The sequence below is a fragment of the Gossypium hirsutum genome, chromosome A07 (assembly GCF_007990345.1).
Source record: "Gossypium hirsutum isolate 1008001.06 chromosome A07, Gossypium_hirsutum_v2.1, whole genome shotgun sequence".
Classification (NCBI taxonomy): domain Eukaryota; kingdom Viridiplantae; phylum Streptophyta; class Magnoliopsida; order Malvales; family Malvaceae; genus Gossypium; species Gossypium hirsutum.
This window is the reverse complement of record NC_053430.1, coordinates 9,578,418-9,604,207: the sequence shown is the minus strand read 5'-3', so window position 1 is coordinate 9,604,207 and position 25,790 is coordinate 9,578,418. Positions and strand designations below refer to the sequence as shown.

The window sequence follows — 25,790 nt, the reverse complement described above, 5'->3', positions numbered from 1 at the left end:
AAAATTGCACCAACAGAATATTGCAATAGTAAAAAACCTCAAAATAGCCATATAAATCAACTTTCCTACAAGGAAACAATCTAACAAGTACAAGGAAACAATCTAACAAGCTTGACAGGAGCGAATCCAAAGGGACAAACAGAAAGATTGTCTCGAAGTAAAATTATGTTTAAATCTCTTTAAAAATTATAAAATAATATAATAATAAAATTATATTTTAACCTCGTAAAATTTAAAATTCCAATTTGTCCCCAAAATTTTCCCCTTTCGCCTTGCTTTCCTCAAACCTTCTAAAGTTCAAATTTTAGATAATATTTAGAAAAAAATGAGAAATTTCTTAACCCACATAGGAAGACACTACCCTCGACTAGATTTCTATCAAACAGAAAGCCCAGAACAAAGCCTGCAAAGTAGCTCCCTTCACTTTTACCGTATATCCCAAAATCCGTACATGCAAAGCCAATCATTGTATGCCACGTAGATACTCAACCACTGAAAATCAATCCACGATCCTCACAGCATATCCATTCATTTCAGGCTAGGTTCTTTCAAAGCAAAAATCCCAACATCATCCATAGCTGTAAGAAAATTTGAAAAAAAAAAAAAAACAAAAACCAGACATGGAAGCCACTGCTGTTTATAGCAGCAAAGGAAGTCCATTTCTTTTTTCCTCTAGGATTACAACCAGAAAATCATTTAAACCATCACAAAATGCTGCAACTTTCTCACCTTTTCTCATTCAATCCATGGCTACTCAGAAACCATTGCCTTCAGTTGCCAAAACTGTTGGTTCTAGAAAGGTCAGTTTCTTTCTCAATTCAATTTCATCTGGATTTTCTCTTCTTGTATCAATGGCTGTTTGAGTTATAATATGTTGATGTTTTTGCTCTGTTTGTTTGGTTAAATGACAAGGTTTGATATTGAAATAAACCTGGAAATTCATCAAATTTTGATACTTGTATGAACACCAATACCAACATGACCATACTTGTTTATTGATTGCTTGTTGGTAAAGACTTAAATGTTAGAAATAGAACTTCTTAGAAGGACTAATGCATGAAAATTCATCAGAATTTGATATGTATATGATCAACAAAAACTATAAAAAGGAAAAGAAAAAAAGCTTCTAACTTGATGGCATGCCATGAAAATGATGCAGGGCTCGAACTCGACCGTTTTTCCGCTCGGCGAGCCAGGGCCAAGGAACAGCACAGTGGTGACACAACCAGTGAAGCTACTGACAAATGTAGAGAAACTGAAACTGCTAACCAAAGCAGAGAAAGCAGGGCTACTATCCGCGGCAGAGAAGTTCGGGTTATCGTTATCGTCCATAGAGAAACTCGGGGTCCTATCCAAGGCCGAAGAGTTTGGGGTGTTGTCGGCGGCGACAGACCCTGGAACTCCAGGAGCACTATTGACACTAAGCTTGGGATTACTGCTATTGGGTCCATCATGTGTTTACCTTGTTCCTGAAGATAACTTGGGTGAAATTGTGTTGCAGGTTGTGGTGGCACTTGTATGTGTTGCTGGTGGATCAGCAGCTTTTGCTGCTTCAAATCTTGTTTCAAATTTGCAGAAATCAAGCTGAAAATTTGGCATTTCAAGTAACAAAATCTTGCATCAAGCTATATTTGGTATTCAAACTATCTGGTTTTATACTAGTAACATTTTCTGTGATAATATCAGTGTAAATTCCATGTTTTGGACTCACTGAATTAAATCTAGAGCAATATAATGAACATTTTATTCACACGATTAATGCAATTAGCAGACATTATATATATTATGGTAATAAAAAAAAAAGTAGGCATACGACGATGGATTACTACAATTAGCAGTTTTTCAAGTGTAAAAAGTATCATATAGATATAATGTAGTAGATATAATGTAGTAAGAGTTGATTGTATTTTGCCTACTCTATTAAAAAATAAGTAAATTAATTTTTGAATGTTAGATTAAAGATTAAATTGATCTTTTCTGTTAAAAGTTTTATCTATTTAGACTGTTAAAAATTGGAGTAACTGACAAAATAACCAAATAGAAAAATGTGACATGTCACTTTTACTTCATGCTAACGTATAGAGATCAATTTTTATTAATAACAATAGATAAAATTTTTTATATAATGACTAGTTTATTCTTTGATCTAACGTATGGGAATTAATTTACCCATTTTTGAATAAAAAAGTTAAACTGTAATCTAACTCTCCATATAGAAATCTCCATAATACTTTTTACCGTTTTTCAAGTCGTTATTCTAATGCTCACCTTTCAAATACTTGTTGGTTCAACCTATTAAATCAAAAACGGACGGGTATAATGGTTCAATTGTTGAACCAAATATAGAGATAGGATGGTTGATGGAAAACTAAATCATCATTTTATTCAAGAGGTTCGGGGTTTAACAAAGTGATACGAAAAACTAAATTAGTAAAAAAGCAGAAAGATTATAAGCAAAATTACTCAAATAAATTGAGGGTAATTTTCAGTCTACTATACTCCACAAGCGAATTTAGAATAATACCAAATATATTTTTAATTATTTTCTTAATTTAATATTAAAATAATTATTTTAATATTAAATTTAATTTAATACTTCACTAATAATTTTATAAAAAAAATTCTTATCCGAAACGAATTTACACTCGATAAATGTAAACTTAAGAATAGTAAAAAAAATTTATTCAATTAGAACATTTATTTAAACGTTTGAAAATGTATAATTTTGAAGATAATTATATAGTAAAATTACGCAAATAAATTGGGGGTAATTATTTGGTTAATTATTTTACTACAATTTAAAACAAGTGGCATCATCTAAACAAATTAAATAGGAGATATTTTTACTTTTTCCTTGTTATGTAGATAAGGGTTCCTCCAATACCAGAAAATGGGTAAAAAAACTAAAGATTGAGAACTAAAAAGATATGTTAAAAATTAGAAGAAAAAAAAACAATTTTTTTTAATAAATTGGATTTGTCATTTTCATCCTTAGTTTTTTTTAAATATAACCTTCCCTAATTTTTTTATTTATATTATGATTTAAATGTGTGATTAAATTAATGTCACAAGTCAACTCGACATTAATTCAATTAATGAAATTATTAAAATAATTTTTCATTAAATTATATTATTACGAGCCTGCTTTTATCTTTTTAATATTATTTAAAAACAATAAAAAAGTTATAAATGTTAAAATTTGGATCCATACTACCAACATCTATAAAATCTTTCTTTTACCACTTTAACTAAAACTTTATTTTAATTCTTAATGATTTTTCTTAATTACTTGTCTTTTTGTCCAAAATAAACTTGTCATATTTTAACTTTGGTGGTCAAAAATTTCAACTTCTTACTATTTTAAATTCATATTGGTAAGAATTATATATATTTATATATATTATTAACTATGAATGAAATATGAAAGTGTTAAGGTTGTCGAGTTGTTATCACGTAAGTTGCAATTAGACTCTAACAAACATAAAAACATATTGTTAAGTTGTTAAGATAGTTTATTGTAGCTAGTGTTGCAACATAACGATAAGATACATAAAACAAATAATGAACATAAGCAGAAACAAGAAGACAAAAAAAAAAAAACCAAAAACCTATTTATTTTTGTTATCTTCAATATTCATTCAATAATTTTGAATTAAAAATAATAAAATATAATCAATTAAAAATATTTTTATCACTACTAAATTAATTTAAAATTTTAGCATATTCTAATATAATCATATGATAGATATAATGTATTTTTCATTTAGTATATGTAAGTTTTTTTCTTTTTTGAAGTTATAAGTATAGTCACATTGAAATTACAAATAATCCATCCAAATAACTATAACTAGAAATAATCACTATAAAACAAGACTAAACAAATAATCAGAATATATCTAAACTTAGACCAATATAAATCCATACAAGAACAAATATGGTGGGGCGTAAGCCAAAATAAATATAAATTGAGAACTCACACATGACTTCCTGTAACTTAAATCTTATATCTTAAATTTCTCAGGACCATAATTTTACCACTAAGCTAAGGCGTCATGTAAATTTATTTTTTTTAAATTGTTATGAATGATAATTAAATTATATTTCTTTTATTTTCTTTTTGTTTCTTTTTAATTTTTATCTAAATAAATGTTAACTATTTAAAATTTAATTTAATTATATATATTAACTTTGAGCTTTTTAATATTTTAATAATTTTTTATTAGATTCTTGTAAATAATGGTAACTAATTAATTTCACATAAAAAAAATTTATTGAATAATCTCAAAGTTAATATATAACTGAATTAAATATAAATTTAAAATTAAAGTAAAATATAATTTAATTTCATAACACTTCAATATATAATAAAATTCTCATTATTTTGTAATTAAAATTGAAAATTTGGAATAAAAATAGAAATGTTTTCCTATTTAAAATTTGTTTCCGAGATTTATAAACTTTTAATTTTTAAATATGAGAGAGGTAAGTGGGCATATTCTTAAAATTAACCATAAGAGGTAAAAGTGTCTTTTACCTTAAAAATAATTATCAAACATTACTTTAAATTATTAAAATAATTATAATATTTTTTTAAAAAGTAATTATTACATGTAAATATTTGAAACTAGCCCATGAATCGCATGGTTACCAAACTAGTTGTCTCTATTAGATGATAGCAAATCAATAATGTGAGTGAAAAAAATTGTATAATAAATATATTTATAGAAAATTTATGTTAAACGTAGCCGAGATTTTGGTAAAATTAATAAAATTAATACTTTAAACACTTATATTTAAATTCGAGTTCTACCATACATATATTTTATCTTAAAAACATTTGTTTTTCTCTAAAACTCTTTTATATTTTTTTATATATTTTACTTTAAAATGATGTGTTATGTTTCACTTTTTAAATCTTACTTGTAAGGTGATGATTCAAATTTGAATTATTTTTGGAATAAATAACTATTAGACTAATAAGTCATAATTTAATTTTTAAATTTTATTTGTAAAATTAAAAATTTTCATTAACAATATTTCAAATAAAATGCCATGTTAAAATTTAAAGAAATATGATAACTAAAAACGTAATTTTCTTTATAATTATTCATTGAAAAAAATTTAAATATCTAACCAACTAATGTCATCCAACAACTGCACCTAATACTACATGCAAAATAGCCGTCCTATTCTACTAAATTACTAATGCTATATATTTCTACAAATTTGACAACTAATTCAAAGCTAGGTTTTTATGTGTTTGATAATTAATTTCTTATATTTTATTGCTTAATTACTAGATTTGTTGAGGAGGAGAAGAGGGTGGAAGCTTAAGCGATGATTCACATAGTGTGTAACATGCGAAGAGCCGTAGACAATATAAAAGGACAAGTATCCTCTTTATTTTTCAAATTTAATTTGATTTGTATATGAATTTGTTTAAAGTTAGATTATTTATTCAATAGTTAAATTAGGTTGAATCATGGTTTTAATATTTAATTTTAAATTCTTTTTAGTATAGTTGAGTCTTACTTTCCACAATAAACTTAGTTGGACTTGATTTAATGTATTTAATTTCATTTTACAGACACTAATTTTAACTTACTAATAAAAAAATAAACTAAATTCATTTTATTATTACTTGAATCAAAATATCGAACCAAAATTAAAATATCCGTACTTTAGCTTGGACATGTGGTAGCACGATGAATGACTTAGTGAGCACTCACGGATAGTCATTTGCCTTGTACCTTTAGTGACAACCATCTGTTTGGTCATGAAATCTGGCTGGTCATTCATGACCATCTACCTGCGTACTTCACACCACTTTTGGCCATCCGCTATGGATTCCCTATAGGGACCGCTTAGGGACCATTGGGGCATAACAACCTCGTACTCCCTAAACAAGGAGAATGTCAATAGCAGTACCAAATAGTACTATGATTGACGACAACTAACACGTAACGCCTAGTCGACCACACAAGCAGCCTACCGCATCCTTATTGTCAGTGACATGACAATACTAGACAAAGGGATCTACCTTATATATACCCAACACACGAAGAGCAAAAGACCCCTTCTCCCTCAAGCACTCACAAAGCACTCTCCTCTCTAGATTTTCTTAAGTCCTCCTAATCCTTCATTCTTAATTCCTATCTTTGGTTCTATGCTTATCATAGATGAACCGATCTCATAGTCACCATCATCATCTCTTCTCCACCACATTCTTCTCCTTGTCTCCTCCTTGTCGATTCCTTATATCAACAATTGGTGTGATGAGAGTGGATCGAAAACCATGGCTCATTCTTTAGCTGATATTGTAACAACTTATTTTTAGTGATATCAGAAACGGTGGTTTCGAAACTTCGTTTACTGATAATTGAGTTAGTAAGTTTTAAAATTTGATATATATTGGTCTATTATATTGATTATATGAAATTCTGATTAGTAATTTGGTTAGTATGTAGTTGATTTTAGTACCGGGACTAAATAGTAAAGAAGGTAAAAATTAGTTATCCTTGACCTTTAGAAGCTAAAAAGGTCTTCTATCGAAATTTGCCCACTTTAGATATTGTGGACGGTTCATGCCTAAGTTTAGAAGAAACACTTGTAAGTTTAGATAAACACCTGATAAAATGTTAATTATGTAATATTTTGATAATTGTGTTAGTGGGTATTTAGGTGGAAAGAAAGAGAATGATCTTCATTCTCATCTTCTCCACCGAAGTCTCATTGTAGTTGGGAGAAGGAAAAGATCTAAGAATTTATTCAGCTTTTAGCTTTGCATGGTAAGCTAATTTGAGCCTGTTTTGCATGAATTTTTTTTTAGATTGTCACATTTCAATTTAGCTACCCATGGTGTTTATTTCTAAAAGGGTTAAAGATTTCATAAGATTACCATTTTTGAATGCTTGAGGTTTTGAAAAGTGTTTTGCTGAGAAGTTTAGATATGAAAAAGGCTTCTCGTAGTGAAGTATAAATATCCAAACTAGTTTAAACGCATTGTAAGTTAATGCACGGAATTTAGAATTTCAAGTGATAGGATATATAAGTGAGAATACTGAAACATGTTATGAAAGAATGCAAATAGAAATACAAAATGATAGTGTCCCGATGAACTTAGCAAAAGATTCATACACATGGTTACATGTTATTTCCAATGATTCCGAGATTCAGTATTTGTTGTGGACTCGAAGATACATGTAGCAAAGATTTAGTCTAACTAATAATATGATGTCGTTTTAAAGGTTTAGCCTAGACTGATAACCATATATGTATACAGCCCTAAGTAGGTTTTCATTGTGTCGGTAAAGGTTTAGCCCGGACAGGTAACTTGACACCTCTGTATGTGATTAGCTTGAATGAGCCTTTGCTGTGAAGAGTGCCTGTGTTTTGAACTCTTTTATGACGTTCATCGGGTAATGCAAAGCATGTGAAACATAAATTTGAAAGTTAAGAAATGAGGGGAAATGAAAGAATTAATTATTATAATTGAAGTCTGCATTAACGAAAGGGTTAAAATGGAGTTAACAGGAGGAGTGTCATTGTATCATGACATTATTCGATACATTATGTATAAAAGAATATATGAATCCATCTTGTTGGCGTACTGTGTTGGCAGATAGGTAAATTATATTTGCGTATTAAGTTATCATATAATTATTTTGTAATGTAAGTAAACTGTCGAATTTGTATAAGCTTACTAAGTATTTTAAATACTTACATCTAGATTATTTTTACCTTATAGATTATTGGAACATTCAGAACTCACAGATCGGATAAGCAAAAAGTTCACACTATCCATCAGGAATTGTGGTAGACTCTCGATTTATTTGGGTCAATTCAAATGGCATGTATATAATCATTGAATAGTTGTAAACAAACTTGTTAGACCTTGAAGGAGGTTATTTTGAGTTTTGTGATGTATGATAATAAATATGAAGTTCAGTTATGTAATGTTCCGTGTTTTAGATTCTGTGGGATCTTCCACAATTTGGAGTATCCGCAGACCATTCTTTTGGGGTATTCGCAGGAAATGTTTTAAATTTTATATCTTCCTTACTCGTGAAATAATATCCACGAAATAATCCGCCATAAATGTTTAAAGTAGGAAATACTTTGTGAGTTCACGTAGTAACCTTCTGTGGCTAGGGTTTGGCAACCGGACTGAGCCAAATGTGTTACAGATACCTTTACTGACCCAACAACAAACCCTAACACGGAGTTCTTTTTATCCTAAGTGCAAACTCAACCACCTGTACAAATCACCCAACAACCACCTTTTAACATTGACCAAACTGCCTAACGCCAAACTCAGCCTCTACTAGGCACTTCCCCTACTCTCCTTAGAGATACTCACACATATCCACCTACTACCAGTTTCCACCTCCACCTTAGTACTGTGTCCCGCCTCTTTAGGGTAACGTCACTACTTCTTCCTTGAATCAAGCCTCCTAGCATCCCAACTCTAGCTCTCAACAATAGTTCACCTAGATACAAGAGAAAATGAGACATCTTGAGGCTTAGCTCTCAAAGCAGCAACGTCTTTACTAAGAGTAGAAGGAGAGACAATGTCTATTTAACTAGCAAAATGCCTACAATGAGCAACTTATAAAAGAACTCAAGGTAGGTAAGGAACCTTCCAAGAGAGATAACCAACCTTAGAAGAAGGAAAACCACCCATCCATATTCCACAAACAGCAGGGTCAAAGGCAACCAAATAACCCTCTGATTGAGAATGTTAGCTTGGCTAGTTCCTAGGGCAGAGGTCCCCGTGATGGTGTTCCCTTGGATGAGTAAATGCAATCATTAAGAAACTACTGCAAGAATTCCAATAGGCTAAGGACGATGAAGCTTTTTAGAGTTATGCTAATGAACCACATGTTACAAAGGTATTGGTTTACAACCTCCCCTTATCCTTCAAGTTCCCAAAGGTCTCTTATGGTGGTCTAGGAGACCTTGAAGATCATCTGGCCCACTAAAATAATAACACGAATATTTTAGGTACATATGATGAGATTAAGTATAGAGCATTTTCTATAACGCTCACCTATACTGCCCGAGCATGGTACTTGTTGCTACCCAAAAGTTTCATCCACAATTTTAATTAATTGGCCAATTTTAACAAGACTTTATGGCAATGCTCGACTTATCTGATATCCATTCACCAGAAGGAAGGAGAATCCCTCCATGATTTAATTCAAAGATTTAATGTAGCCACCATGATCTAGTCATTACGGCCTTTATTGCATGTACTACCCATCATTTCTTAAAGTAAAACCTTGTGAGCAACTCCCCGGACAAGCTCTCCACCTTGTATGAGATCGCTTACAGGTTTGCGAAAAGTGACAAAATTCAATAGAGAAATGCTAGATCCCCTGTACCAGACAGCAGGACCTCCGTCCTCTAAGCAACTCATCCCTTTCGTTCAGTTATGAAGGTCAACATAGAACTCATCCTTAGGTAGGCAATAGGGGGAATAGACGCCATCATGCTCTACACCTTTCTCAAATAAAATATATATCTTCATTGTGTAAAACAAACATATATATACAACCACATTTAGTGGTGTAAATAATTATAGACCAATGAAATTGTTTTTACAACATATTCCATACGTTCAAGCAAATATTTACCATATCAGCACTAAATTAATATGTGATTATTGCGAAATCAAATAAAAAAAATTGAAACATACTGAATCTGTAAGGAGTTACAGTTTGATATATTGATCTAGAATGAAGTCACAAACAAAAATTGTTCACTTGTCCACAACACTATCTTCCCAAATAAAAGAGATAAAATTTGATAATTATTATACTTAACACTTTCTTGTCGAGTGTTTGAACAAGGAAACATTATTTTTTTTTTCTATTGAACCAACTACCTTTGGCATTTAGTTATTTGAATTCAAAATAAAAATAGCTACCATTAGAGGCATCATGTAATGATAAAAAAATTATTACAAATGAGTGTCCATTATGGATGCTCAAACCTAACATAGACATTTGAAACTATCACAATTCTATATAACAATTTGACACTCTTTTGTTGTAAATGGTTTTTCAAGATCTACCACCTGTTCGGCCTCTAATTTGTTAAAATTCATTCTTACATTTAACTTTCTTCCATCACCCATACTTTGAAATTGGGACTTGAAAAAATCAAATCCTATTCTTTTTAATCTCAAAGGGCTTCTAAATCTATGTATTTCCTACCATCAAACCACAAATGCATTTTTATGTGCCCAAACCTTGGCCATTGTGTGAAAGGACTTTGTGTTTGTAGAAACTTAGTTTTGACTATTGTTTCAAGAAATTATGCTACCAAGCTCAGAACAAGTAGCATTCTTATTTTTTACTTAATATCCCTTCTAAAAGAACAATTCTATTTGTTGTTTATTTTTTTTGTATAACTACTTTCAAAACAACTATGTTCAAAACAGAGCTTTAGTTTAGAACAATTGTTATCTATTGTAGTTGTCATTTGAAAATAGCTCATGTTGAGAACAACTAACATTCAAGACAACTCTTATTTAGAATAATTATGTTTCAAAATTAGTTTTTGTTCAAAACAACTTCTATTTAGAACAACTGTGTTTTTTAAAGAGTCATTATTCATAACAAGCTCTTCAAAGAAAAGCATCATCGCTAAACAACTCTTGCTCGAAATAACCTCTACGTTGGGAACAACTATATTGAGCACAATTCACATTTGGAGCAAGTCTAAAAATCCTTTACTTAGGAATAATCCTCGTCTTACATTCTAAGAGATGTTCCACAGAAGATGTTTCACAATAATAACCCTAGTATATGGTAGGGTTTTTAGGTTGTGTTCACTCTTGGGATGTGGAGATCTTGGCTTGGTCGATCAAATATGGAGGTAATTAAGAGGTTTCCTCTTAACCTTTTATTGTAACATTAAAATTTTCTCCATTCTTTCCGGAACATGGTGAGCTCTTATTCACTATTCACCATCACAATCATCAACAACACCCTTCACCTATAAAATGAATATTAATGCCTTTGTAACTTACAATATCATTTATTACTCCTATTAATTACTTAGCTTTGTAACTCTCATTTTTTGACACTCTTGGCATTTGGATTGCCAAAATTTTCTTTAAGCCCTCTTAACTTATTTCATTGCTCAACCTTTTCCGCAACCATACACAACCTTCCTCCACCTTACAAATCACCACTTGTCGTTGCACTCAATGTTATCAAATCTACATCAATCTTCCTATTCGCCTTCTTTCCATCTAGTTCTTTTTTCTTCAACTAAAATAAATGTTATTCATAAGAATTTTCCAAACTAACCAAAAGGTTAGTAACAAAAAAAGAAAAAGCCCATTGACAACATCAATGCAACCAAAACAAACATCAAAAAAAATAGTAAAATAATGAAGACTTGAAGCACAAGACTGTAAAACACCAATTTACATAAAAGAATACTTTAACACTCAAAAAATCATAACTTCGATAAGGACATACATGCATGGTAGAACTAGGGTTGATTTCATTCACTTATTTGCAACGCTTTCTTTCTCCACCTAAAGGCAATGTCAGAAATTTCATATGGGGGGCCAACATAAGAATATCAAATTTAAGGGAGGCAAAGCTAAAAAATTTGTATTAGAAAAAGTTAAATTGAATTGTTAATCTTTCAAAAGGACTAAAATTAAATTTTCTGTTTAATCAAAGGTTAAAGAGACCAAAACTAAATCGTTTAATTTTGAATAAGGCCTGGAGAGGAATTTGACCATTTGGCCAAGAAAGCCCTGTCTCCATCTAAAACTCTCTACACTGTTCTTGTCTCCTTTGATCCATGCTATTCTCGATTTTAGTCTCCATAAAAATTCACGACATCTTAATTTGGACCACAAAGTTTACTGCACTCTCTTCCTTTCTTCTATAACTCTGTAGGCTGGAGGTCCCTCAACTCTCCATTCTCTTCAATTACATCCAGTTTGCTTTTTAAGCATTTCATTTCACTCTCTACACTACCAAAAACATCACATTTCCTTCTCTCTATTTATCCATCTTAGATGAATTTAATTGTAAGTACAAGATACTTCTGCCCAGGGGCGAAACCAGGGGGGGCAGGCATGGGCCCCGGCCCCCCCTAAAATGGGAAATTTTCATTTAGGCCCTTTAGATTTTTTTTAAAATTTTAAATTAGTAAAGGTAAAATTGCACTTTGGCCCCCCTAAAATTATAAAAATTCAATTTAATCCCTTAAAAATTATAAATATATAGACTATAAAAAATTAAAATTTCCTTCGGCCCCCCCAAAATTTTTTTTCTGGCTTCGCCCCTGCTTCTGTCGATTAGGTAATATTTTAAAATTAGACTGTATATATGTAGCAAGTTAAAGCTAACCTACCATATATATTGCCTATTATTTGACCAAAATTTTTAATTAGGGTTTATATTTAATGAATTTGATGATTCATTTATTAAAAATTTTAAAGATAAATATAAATTATTTTCTTTTTAATAAAACGACTTTCACTTTGATTTCTGCCTTCTCCATATATAAGAGAGAAATGTATATATATCATAATAAGTAAAATAATATCAACTCAGTCAATGAAATTATTAAAATAATTTAAAAAAGTAAATAATAATTTTATATGATTAAAAATACCAAAAAGAAAACATCTATTCTTTTTTGGTGATTTATATAGTAACAAGACAAAACCCAAACAGCAAACATGACTAACATAACTTGAATTCAAGCCACATCTGAGACGGTGAACACCTTTTCTTATATGGCCATCACATGGGTTCAAAAATATCCATTATTTCATTATCTAAAAAAAGTTCACAATATTGTATATTAACCCGCTTTAAGTAATGGTATAATTTTTGAAGTAAAAATGTAAAATTTTTGTAGAAACAATTTTTTTCTTATTATTTTTATATAAAATTTTTAAAAAATAAGTTTTTACATTTATAGTGCATTTATCACACATTCGCATGTGGGGGCTTACTAATTATAAAATCCAAAAAGAATATATAAGAGAGAAAGTATATATACGATTCTAAAAGAATTACATTTACTAGATTAGTTTACCTCTATGAGTTAGTATTTTTACATTTACTTCAATTATTTAATTCTTTTTTAAAAGCAAATTTTAGTAAAAATATTAATAAAAAATATAAACATTGAGAGTTAAATTAATATTATGTTAAAATATAAATATGGTTATTTAAAAAAAATCCAGTCTTCTCTCAATTGTATTTGTATCATGATATTAAGTTGATGAAGATTATAATATATACGAGAAAATTTAAGAAACAAAAAAATGTTTTTCAATCAGTCCATTAAAGATTGAGGCCATTGCATCATATATATATATATATATATATTACACACTAAACTAAACTTTGAAGTGATGATACTGAGGAGATTAATGGCTGCCTGCATGTCTGTCTCAAAATTGGGACCATTTTAATCTGATAGCCATAGAGTATCTTTGAAGTAAAATCAGAGAACACCCCTTTTTTTGGTCTTCAAAGAAAAAGATAAATCATAAAACAAATTCAAAGAAATTATTAAGTACTTCCAACAACACGTTTACGTCTTGTGAAATAATAAAGAAGTAATTGTCCAATTAGGGTTCATTGTTTTTGCCCCCACTTTGTCTCATCACCAAACTGTTGATGCCTTAAAAGCCTTAAAAAGGGAAGCAATGGCTTTGCCTCATTAAATTTTTGCTAATTCACTTCACAAATAGAATACAACAGAATCTTGGTTTATATGTATATATACTGTAAGATATGTTTCTACAGATTTCATAGGGTTCCTCGATAAGGATATAAAGTTGAGTTCAGCTTTTGAAACTGCTTGCGCACGCCTTCAACTGATGACTGCGAATCTATTACATCAGCTTCAGCTCTAGGTTTTTTGCTGAACCCACCCCCCAGCTTTTTCACTAACACACACATACATACACTTTAACTCTTCCTTGTTTTAGAGCCTGCATGTAAATATTGCAGGTACATGCGTGTATATATAAACATGCAATAAACCATCCTTCTTCCTAAATAACCCAATTTTTATTTCACAAATATAAGTAAACTAGATGCTCATATTGCATTTTGGCCCATTTACTTAAAAAATAAATAAATTAGTTTTTGTATATTCGATCAAATAGTAAATTGGTCTTTTCTGCTAAAAATTTTATCCATTTTACTATTAAAAACAAGTGTGGATGACAGAATAATTAGGCAAGTACCCCTGGCATGCCACATGTACATCATTCTAACATACAATGACCAATTTTTAACAGTAGAAATAGATGAAAATTTTAACAAAATGATAATTTTATTCTTTAATCTAACATATAAAGGACTAATTTTCTCATTTTTTGAGTAGAGGGAGTAAAATGTAATTTAACTCTTAGTACAAAGGCCTTCATGGTACTTTTACCGACATATATATGTGTAAATATGTCTATATGCTGAAATTGGCATATAATATATATGTGTGTGGTGAATAAGGCCTCCTTTGGATAGGTATGCAGTAACTGTAGTGCGGTGAAATCTTTTACCTCACACTATAGTATTTAATATTAAAATTATACATAACTTTGATTTAATGTGCAATTTTATACAATAAACCTATCCTTCTTCCTAAATAACCCAATTTTGATTTCACAAAAATATCTGTGTATATTTGTAAATATGTCTTTATGCTAAAATTGGGATATATATATATTTGTATCAGATGGAATTTTAAGATATGTACATATTGTAATGAGAAAAAGAAAATCATGAAATGATTTGGAAACTGAAGTTGAAGGGTGAAGAAGTATATTTTTTTGTATTGGAACATAGATATACAAATTTATATTATAAAGTACTATAAGTAACAATATAATAAAACTCCAACTTGTCTGGTGTAAGAGTCTCAGTGCAGCCATAGATGTCAGCGGTCCTTCGATTCTACTCAGATTTAGATGCTTTAAAGAACCCTAACTATGTTTGGTCCCTCCTATTCAAAACCCTAGCTCTATACTTATCTCTAAATGTAACCAAATACATCACACTCACCAAAGATAAATTTCCCCTTACATATCAACCCTAATTCCCTTCGTACGTAAGTAGCTCATTTTAAAGGAGTTAATAAAAAGGGTTTCAAGTTAAAGACATTTAAATAGTAGAAGTATCACGGAAGTTTTTATATTAGAAATTAGATTGTATTTTGGCCCTTTTATTAAATAAATAAATAAATTAGTCACTGTACATTAGATTAAAGAGCAAATCGATTCTTTCTGTTATAAATTTCATCCTTTTATATTATTAAGAACTGATATGACTGACAGAAAAACCAGATAATGACATGTGTACCTCATGTCAACGTACTAGAACCAATTTTTAACAATAAAAATGGATGAAATCTTTAACAAGATGACTAGTTTGCTCTTTAATCTAATATATACAAAGACTAATTTGCTCATTCTTTGAGTAAAGAGGTCAAAATACAATCCAACTCTCAATACAGGTTCTCCATGATACTTTTACCGACATTAAACCTCTTGTTTTCACTTTTCTTGTTGAATTAAAGTGAAAAACTTTTTATATTGATATTTATTTATTGATTGATTTTCAGTTTCAACTCATCTATCAAGCTAGGCATGCATTGTATAATAAAGCTATTTGTAGGTGCCAATAAAGCATAAGCCTTCCTTTTTTTTTTTTTCTAGTAGACATTAAATGGTCCCCAATATGTATGTTTATGAACTTTTAACCTTCTACTTTGTTTGCTATTCAAAGCATGAATTACCAATAATTAAACTGGTGATTGTTCAGTGTGTGGTGTATATGAACAAGTTGATGAAGATTTAAATATTGATTATATATTCTTCCGAAAAAATCGACATGCCGACGCGTGTGGGTCGCCACTTGGGCCGCCGATTCCCCTTATCTTTCCCTTTCTCCATTACCAAGCAACAACGTTTTGCAGTGAAAGAAAAAATTCCAGCATCTTTTGTTTCTTTCCTACAGCTTTGAATTTTCTTTTGCTAGCTAGGTTTGTATAATATTCTTACCAAACCTTTAAGCCCTTTCCATATAGTTTAATTATAACCCTTCATGAAAACACCTAAACGAAGCTTTGTCAATCAAATACCAATTTGATCACTCATCTTCTTCAAGATCTGCATCAATTATGTAAGCTCATCAATCGGGTTTTTAGAATATGATATATGTATGCATGTATGTATGTATGTATGTATGCTTAGAGAAAAACCTAATATCTTGAAATTTTGTATATATGTGACCTAAGGGTATTTTCATAAACCCTTATTTGAACCTTGAAGCTATATTACTGTCTAGTCACAGGTTAATTCATTGCTTATTTCAGTTGATACAAATGATGAGAGGAGTAAGATGATTTCAAGTTCAAGAGAAAAGGGTTGTTTTGAAGCAAAGCAAGAAGGCGATGGGGGCAAGGTCTCGAGTTCGAGGCAGTGGCCGGGGTTTAGGAATCCGAGGATCGTCCGAGTGTCACGATCTTTTGGTGGGAAAGATCGGCACAGCAAAGTTTGTACGATAAGGGGATTAAGGGACCGTCGGATTCGGCTATCCGTGCCAACCGCGATTCAATTATACGATCTACAAGATCGGCTCGGCCTTAATCAACCTAGTAAAGTAATCGATTGGTTACTTGAAGCAACTAAAGATGATGTGGATAAACTCCCACCACTTGAGTTTCATCATTCATTGATGCCAAACCCTTGTCAATCTTCTCCCTTTACTCCTTTAATGGATCCAAATTTGATGTTTATGAAAGATTATGAAGGAGAAACAAGTATGCAAGTTGAAAGAGAAATCACAGATATGAAGGGAAAATGGATCAAAGAGCAAGAAAAGTTAATTTTCCCAGTAACCAATCATGGTTCATCCTTACCAGGAGGATTCATGTTCAACACTGGGACTAATTCCATGCCTTTAAATATTTATAACCATCATTGGAACCCTTCTCAGTTTACAAACCATGGATTTCATCATCATCACCAACCTGAAAATTACTTCCATGGCGCCATTGCCAACACTTATCCTCCATTGCCGTCGTGCCCTCCACCATCAACAACACCTTCACATTTGCCGACGTTTCCTTGGTATGGGACAAACACAAATCAAGGTAATGAATCATTTCTCATTATTGAACTCAAAAAGTGAAAAATTTCTCATTAAAACGTAAAATTTGATGCAGATGCTGCAGGTGATCAGGATAATTCAAAGCTTCAGTTTTTTACATAATTAACTGCAATATAGCAGGTAAGATGATGCATGTGTAGCTTCTAAATGCATATTTTTCTTCATAGACACAAGGGTTTTTTAAGTAGGTGTAGGTGAGTTTATTTGTACTGTTCTTTTTTTTTTCTCCACTGTTATGTTAATGAATTTTGTGTTTTAATCAACATTTTATATTAATATTGTTTGCTATATATATTTAAGATAGAATCGATATATAGTTTCATTTACATAGTTTTGTTTTGCCTGAATGACATGTTCATGTAACTGTATACTCTGATGACCATGAAAATTAGCAAAGCTCCATATGAGTTGGTATTTGTTATGGTTCATTTCTTGATAATTTTAATTTTTTTATATCTTAAAAAGTCTAATTAAGTCTTTTAAATTCTACGTATATGAATGAAATATTGATATATACAGTATTTTAGATCAATACGATACAGATATAAAAAATTTTATATACATTACAATTACCATTATATCAATAAATTCAACGGTTAAATCGTTAAAATATTAATCATACAAAAAATATATAGAAAACAGTTTTACACCGATGTAAATGAATCATTTCTCATATACAAAATCCATTTCCCTTATGATTATATAAATAGATATTATTATAATAATTCTCACTATATTTAATGTCACTTAATTCAACGATACCAATTCAATTAAAAAATATTTAAGTAAAAAATCAAATTATAAAATAAATACAATATGTTTATAAGTTTCTGTTGATAATTTGATTCTCATTATGACAAACTATAAGTAATTATTTTAGTTTTTCTCCACTAATTTTTATATTAATATTCATGAATTTAATTTTAATTTTTTATGAGAATTAAAATACAATTTTATCCTCATAAATTTATAAATTTATAATTTTTTTCTATTAAATCATAATTTTATCATTTGGAGGAAAAATGTGCATAATATATATATATATATTTTATGATCCTTACTTAACCTTTTGGTGCGGCCTCTCCATAGAATCATACATCATTAGTACATTCAGTACTGACTCAACTTTTTCCTATTCTAATTATTTCATTTTATTCTTTTATAAATATATAAATAATTAGTTATTCAATAATTTCACTTGAAAAAGTGAGTCATCGAAGGATTAGTGTGTATATACATACTTCCATGTGTGTATATATGTCTATATATAATTAACTGAATCATCCGTCAAAGTGACAAAAGATTTATGTTTAAACTTGTACCTTTAGTATTAAAAGGTCTTTTAGTCGTTTTACTTTCCAAGCAATGTTCACATTGTGGAAGATCAATCTTTTTAAGTGAACTTAAAGTTCCATTTGTTATAAGTCAAGTGATTTTTTATCAATTAATATGTTCAAATCTTAAATGTCATATATATACACCTCATTTGAGTAAGAAGTTTTAAATTTCTTATTCACAAGTTTCATGTCAAGCTATGAGTATGTCTTTGGTTGGATAAAATAGATATTATTTTTTTCCATCCATTATAGATTAAAGAGTATTTTTTATGAATCAAAATCGATGGATACACACATGGTCATTTATCTTACTCAACATTTAGTTAAATCACACCGTGGATGTCAAAATTGAATAAATCCATAAAGTGATTTATGATAAATTCAACTTGGGTCATTTTTGATGTGTTCTTAGTCCAAACCAACACATCTATGATCTATTTTTGGGGGTCTATCCAGTTCGGTAGCTAAGATAAATTATCTCCACAATTGGACTTATAGGCAACATAATGACCTCTAACATGAATCATTTGCTCAATTTGATTCCCTACTAATATATGTTATCTTCTTGCGATATAATTCAACTATATAATGCAACTTAATATTAATTACACCTTAAGTAATTAATGAGCCAATTTTTATTTATTCATTTTGTTTTACTTGCAAAAACTATTGAAGACAATTTTGAATAATAATGTGGTAATTTTTTATTTATGCAATCAATAAAAAAAATTACAAGTAGACAGTGACAAAATCATTGCACTAAGGACACAAATGGCAATAAAACTTGCAACTAGTGAAACTTCGGCTTAATGGTGAGCTTAAAACCTTGGAAACTTTAAGATCCCAAATTTTAGTCTTAGGTAAAACATTTGTGGATTCTCAATCCATATTTATTCTAGTTTATATCTCAACATATGTTTGTTGTTTTTACCTTCGAACTTTTGAATTTTTTTCGTTTTTCATTTTATTTTTTAAAAACAATTTTCATTTTTTATTTTTGAAAATTATAAAATACAGAAATTTGTTTTCAAAAATGAAAATAATCATTTGATATCTATTTTTCAAAATAGAAATGAAAAAATAATTAAATTAAAATATAATTTATTAAAATTGTATTACAATAGTAAAATCAAATAAAGAAAAGTCAAATATTCATTTTTAAAAAATCAAGTGTGCTTCACTATAACCAAGGTAAATTTTAATGCATAAAAAAAACTTAAAAATAAAAGGTTGTTTCTAAAAATATTCGAATGAAGTTAAATAATTAATACATAGAATGAAATTTAACCAAAAAAAAACTTTTTTTCAACTTTTTCTATTTTTGTAAAACATTTTTATGGAAAACAATGAAAACAGGGTGTGTTTTTTTATTCTCTAATTTTCACTCCAAAATTATTTTTAAAATTTTTAACCAAATATATTTTCTTCACTATTTTATATTTTTCAAAATAAATGAAAATGAAAACAACCCTTATTTTCTGAAATCCAACGCATTCTTAATTTCTCTATTTATTTTTTTTTAAAATTAAAATTCAATTACAATTTAATTTCACATATTCAAATTTAATGGGAACTAATAATGTCATCAATTACCCTGTCACAAAAATATATTATCAATTAGACTTTAATTTTTAAATCACACAAAAACTCTTATTATTACCCGACCTTCATCGTCTTAATATTATGATATCTTATTCATCTTAATGCTACATTTTCATAAACTAGGACAAATTGATTTAGTGGAAGAAAAATAAATGGATTCAGGTATCAATATAATCATTTCACCATTAAAAAGAATCAAATAAATTCAAATTTCAATAGATTTAGTATTTACAATTTTTTTTAAAAAAATACTATTCACCATTAACACAATTAATATTTTGAAATTTTTTTTGTGATTTTGCAAATAAAATATTTATTTTTAAAGTTAATTTGTAAATTAAAAATATATATTATTTTATTTTTAACAATAAATGTTACTTCCGTCAAAATTTGAGCTTATTTTATTCTTTTTACAGGAATTAAATTGAAGCATGTAATAGTAAAAGGACTAATTTGACTTAGTCCCTATAATGGAGGCAGTTGGAAAGCAATTTCACTATTCTATAAAAGGGAGCATGCGGATGGATGCAGGAATGCACGCGGAGGCGGAGCGGCTGGGGCATGAGCTTAACTTATTATGTTATGTTAACATCAACAACCTGCCATTTTCATCTAATGTCATTTTCTCAACAATAATTTTATTTCCATGCATTATTTAAAAAAAAGGAAAAAAAGTGGAGTGTAGAACAAAAGATATAAATGGCTACAGTTCTAAATGGTTGCAGATGAGAAAGACTGGAAAGGAACAGTGTGACACAAGATCCAAGAAAAGCCTTACTAAAAGGACTGTTGCCAGTTGCCCCCTTGGGATCTCTCTTCTTTTGCTTATTAAAATATCGACACGTTTATACAAGGACCAAGTTTGAAAATTGTCAGATGAATCAATAATCATGAGCTAGGTCGAGTAAGCTCGTCAGAAAATTGAAATAATATAAACTCAAAAAATAAACAAATTTTTTTTTAATGAGATCCCTTTTTATCGTGGTACTAACCCTACTCTTGTAATTGAAACAAAATGCCTTTGTTTTTTTTTAAATAATTAAATTAAATTTTATTATTAAATAATAATTTAGATGAGGCTGAATGAATATATATTGTACTTTAAGGAGTAAAAAAACTTTCTTTTGTTAATTTTTTTAATCCATATCGATTGTATTGCAACAACAAAAATGTTATGATCAATGTGCACCAAGAACGGTAGCTTGGTGCTTTTAAAAAATTAAAACATGAAGCTGTACAAGTGATTCAGAGTGATTAATCCCAATTACTTACTTCTACTATCTTTAATTTATTACTATTAAGGGTTTTTCAAATTCATTAATTCAAAATCTTTTAAGAGTAATGTTTCATTTTTACAACACCATCTTTTCAATTAAACAAGATAAAATCATTTTTCCTTAAAATTTTTTACCTCAAAACCTTAAGCAACCCTTACAAATAAAGAAATACAAGTGTGGATCAATGATTACCTCTAAAAGGTAGATACAAATCAACATCCAAAATAATGAATAAGAGTTGTACTCACAAGTATTTATAAGTGAAAATGAGAATAATCAAGTAAGATATTGGATTTTTGCTTTTTGATCATTTGAAGGCTTGTTTCTTGTCTTCATTTGGGTGTCTTTAATCGATATTTATACCTTCTAATAAGTTTGAAGATGATTGGAGCCATTGCAGCATTGAATTCATGTATCAATTTTAGTCTGCAATTACATAGTACTGATACAAATTTTGGGGAAGGGGGCGGAATTAAATTGTATATTTTTACGATAGTAAATATGTAATTTCATTAGTTTAATAGTTTATATATTTATAATTTTTAAAGGATTAAATCAAAATATTATTATTTTTGAGAGGCCAAAGTCCAATTTTACCATTACTAATTTAAAATTTTATAAATTATAAAGGGCTTAAATGAAAATTTTCTATTTTAGGGAGGCCAGAGCCCCTGTCAGCCCCCTAGCTCTGCCACTGTAGCTAGTACCGATGCAACTCTTAAAGAGAGCAGTAGACTATCAAGGTTATTGCAATATAGCCTTAGGCTTCGTACCGATACAACCCTAGAAGTACCAATACTTTTGGGTTGGTTGTAGCACTACTCTCCAAGGTTTCACAATTTTGCTTATTGCCTTAGTCGAGTCAATACAACTAGGTCAAGGTACCAATATTATGCCTCAGACTTGGTTAAAAATGTCTAGAAGTATTTTCAAGGACTTTTTAAAGTGGATTGTATACTAAAAAAAATATGTTGTAAATCATTTTAATCAAGTTTATGAGTTTGGAAATACTTGAAAATAATTTTCTAAGTTTTTGTCAAAAGTTTTACAAATTTGATTAAGGAGAAATTTTTAGTTATTTTTTTATATTAAAGCATTTGAAAATCAAAACTAATAAAAAAGAGCGTGAGTTTGAGTGCATGCTTATTTTTTCTCTAATTTAATGATTTGAAGTGTTATAAATAGAAATATGCATTATATCAAAATAATAATAAAGACTTAAATGAAAATTTAACTCTTAAACTATAGAACTTTTCTCACTTAAGAATTTAAACTTTTTTTATCAAAAGGATTCAAACCTACGACCAGTCAGTTAACAATCGATCGCTCTACCGCTGAGCTAGTAAGGAACAACGAGAGATTAGATCTCATAGAGTTCAATTCCCGTTCTCAACCCATAACCAATATAAACTCGAAGTTTCCTTTATAACCCTCGGAACTTCTTCATAATGGCTCTGTTCCATACCTCATTTCATAAGAAACCTAACCTCCAAGTGGCTCTATTTCATTATATTCCATCCAAATGCATCAAAGATGAAATTTGGGTGTTGAGTTTCTCAACTCCAACAGTTGCCATTTTCTTAAATACCTCAAATCCAATCAATGTAGGGTTATCTCCGTGTGTTGGGATGATAGGTGAAAATAATTATCGTAACCTATGGGTGAAATTAATTATTTAATAAATTTTAAAATTTTGATATAAATACTATATATGTCTTTACTTGAAATGAAAGAATTGAAAAAATAGAGTTCATGATGTTGAGTTTGAATCTTATTATGTGTATGTATTTTTTAGATTTTATATAAAAACATAAAAAAAATCCTCAAAATAATATTTATCCCTTTGTAACAAATAAGGGGTTTTTAGTAAATTCATAATTGAATTAGGCTCAGTTGAAGGTGACACTAATTTAGCAAAAAAAAGTTAAGCATAATGACTTATTTGGCCTCAAATTTTATAAAAAAAAGTTATTTTAGCTCTCTACAGGAAAACAGACTTTTAGCGGCGTTTTTTTTTCCTTTAGCAGTGTTTTAAAGCGCCGCAAAAAACGTCGCTATATGTAATCCCGCTAAAGACCAGGACTTTTAGCGTTGCTTTTTTAAAAAACGCCGCTAAAGATCAGGACTTTTAGCGGCGCTATTTTAAAAAATGCCACTAAAGATCAGGATTTTTAGCAGCGCCATTTTAAAAAACGCCGCTAAAGACCAGGACTTTTAGCGACGCTTTTTTAAAAAACACCGCTAGTTTGCCCAGTTTTGCAATACGTATTTTTGCACCTATATCCAACCCTCCTGAAAGAAATTTAACCAAAAACAACAAATATACCATGAAATCCAACCAAAACTCGCAAATTTAAATAATACAAAATTATACGAAAAATATATTATATAAATTGTAAATGAATATTCAAAATATTCTTATAATAATGTTAAAAGTTACAAGAAAACAAATGTCTAAGATGGCGGATTTTGAAATTGCTGGAACATAGTCATCATAAACTGAAGCTGTAGCTAGAGTTCATTGTATTTTCTGTTCTGCTCCGCCTCCCTCGCTGTTGCCTCCGCCTCCCTCGCTGCTACCTCGGCCTCCCTCGCTGCTGCCTCCGCTCATAGTTGAGAAATTTTCTCATCTGTGCTAGCTTGTATCTGAACTATCTGATCTTTTAGCCTCTGAACTTCAGCTTGACTTTGACTCCCGAAAGGCATGTATTGGTGCGAGGTGGATCCAAAATATTGGATCGGGTTAACAACAGATCCTTGAAATCTAACCCGACCATACCTTTCAGGACCCAAAACTTCATTAATAATTCTGTTATCAATATCCTCAAAATTAACAGAACTATCAGTCGAAGTAGTTGCTTCATACTCTGCCTTCTTATCTTTTAGTTTCTCCTAATAAATCAGTCAAAGAGTTAGAAACGAAATATACAATAAAAAGGAATACAACATAACATTATTTAAATTAAACTAATAAAAACGACGAATTAAAACATTATAATTAAATATTATAAATATTTATAATGAATCAAATTTTATTAAGTAAATATACCATAATTTCTACAGACTCAGATGTCATCGGAGTTCCATCTTTTTTCCTGTGCGTAATGTCAAAAAGCTGAAGGCGTCCAACTTTTTGACCAAACGAGGCTTCCTACAATATAGTAGTAAAAATATTATTTAATAGTAAAAAGTCATTAATACTTGATAGAATTAATAAATCCGTAGTACCGCGGCCTGAGCTACACAAGCAAAACTTCTCGACCCTGTCGTGTGCGTAAGTTTTTATTTTTGCCTGCTGCTTGTTCCAACTCGCTCACGGTCCTACATAATGAAATTATTATTACGTATATAGTAAATACTATAAACCGAAAAATTTATAAGAGTTTGCAAGTACATAATACCTCTCCTTTCTTCGAATTCCAAAATCGAACCGCATCTTCCCATTGGTACATCAGCATTCCCGGTGGGACACTTTGCAATTTTTCTTCAAGGCTTATGGGTTTTTTAAAATATTCTTTTTTCAAAATGCTTTTATGGTCTCTCCATTTTTTACCCAATGCCTTCTTGATATAGGCATCAGAGACCTCTAAAGCAAACCTCTCCTAAAAAACACAAGTTTAGGAAGTAAATATAAATGAAACTTAAACCAAAGTATTATAAATTACATTAACGTTTTGTTACCTTAATATTAGAGAGAGCTTGATTTTTATTGCTATCAGGCATGTTATGCCATGATTCGTAGTTGACGGGCAACATATTGGCATTTCGTGCTATAATGCCCAAATAGCCTGCTAAAAGTCGAGCTTCTTGTCCAACAGGTTGACCATGGCTGTTTCTAGTTACTTTGACACGCTCGACAGAATTTAAGTTATATAAATCTGTTAGGAGCGTACGTCCTCGACCTCTGCGCGTCGCACCATTTTCAACTGAAAAATAATATATTATTACTATATTGAAATTTAAAAATAAATCAGTAATAAAATTTAATACAATTTGTAAAATAAACTTAACATTACTTTGAAATTCCACAGACTCGTCAAGTGTCTCCGGCATGCTTGAAGATCCAACAACTGTCTGCTGTTCAGTACTTACTTCTTCCGAATTTGTAGTATTCTGTACAATACTAAAATCTCTTAATCTTCTTCTAGGCATTTTTCCTGCAACACATAAAATAGTTAAAATTTTAGTAAGAAATAACAACAATAGTAAATATAAAATAGTTAAATTATATAACAAGACCAATGTTAAAATTATAACATTACATATAAATAAAAAATCATAAAATCTTACTACATCATAAATCGTAAATATCTTCGTCTACATCCTGATGAACCCATTGAAATTGTGTACTAGTACTAGGGATATTTTCATTTAAGTTTTGTTCTGGAAAAGGCAAAGTTTCTGAT

General features: G+C 29.8%; 3 protein-coding genes across 3 annotated transcripts; 2 read left to right on the top strand and 1 right to left on the bottom strand.

Annotated features, from left to right (window-relative positions):
- The first annotated feature begins 199 nt into the window (after nt 1-199).
- Nucleotides 200-1,750, top strand: LOC121232096 (uncharacterized). The gene is made up of 2 exons (XM_041117523.1): nt 200-800; nt 1,160-1,750. Exons 1-2 carry the CDS (start codon nt 621-623, stop codon nt 1,586-1,588), a joined length of 609 nt encoding a protein of 202 aa, XP_040973457.1. The 5' UTR covers nt 200-620; the 3' UTR covers nt 1,589-1,750.
- Nucleotides 1,751-15,762: 14,012 nt separating this feature from the next.
- On the top strand, nt 15,763-17,584 carry LOC121232095 (transcription factor TCP5). The gene is made up of 3 exons (XM_041117522.1): nt 15,763-16,178; nt 16,372-17,151; nt 17,224-17,584. The coding sequence occupies exons 2-3, from the start codon at nt 16,398-16,400 to the stop codon at nt 17,268-17,270; spliced, it is 801 nt and encodes a 266-aa protein (XP_040973456.1). The 5' UTR covers nt 15,763-16,178; nt 16,372-16,397; the 3' UTR covers nt 17,271-17,584.
- A 6,849-nt stretch (nt 17,585-24,433) lies between these two features.
- LOC121232094 (uncharacterized) lies at nt 24,434-25,467 on the bottom strand. Its single transcript, XM_041117521.1, has 5 exons — nt 25,401-25,467; nt 25,066-25,310; nt 24,786-24,986; nt 24,613-24,705; nt 24,434-24,535 (listed from the first exon to the last, which is right to left on the bottom strand). Exons 1-4 carry the CDS (start codon nt 25,435-25,437, stop codon nt 24,667-24,669), a joined length of 522 nt encoding a protein of 173 aa, XP_040973455.1. The 5' UTR covers nt 25,438-25,467; the 3' UTR covers nt 24,434-24,535; nt 24,613-24,666.
- Nucleotides 25,468-25,790: the final 323 nt, after the last annotated feature.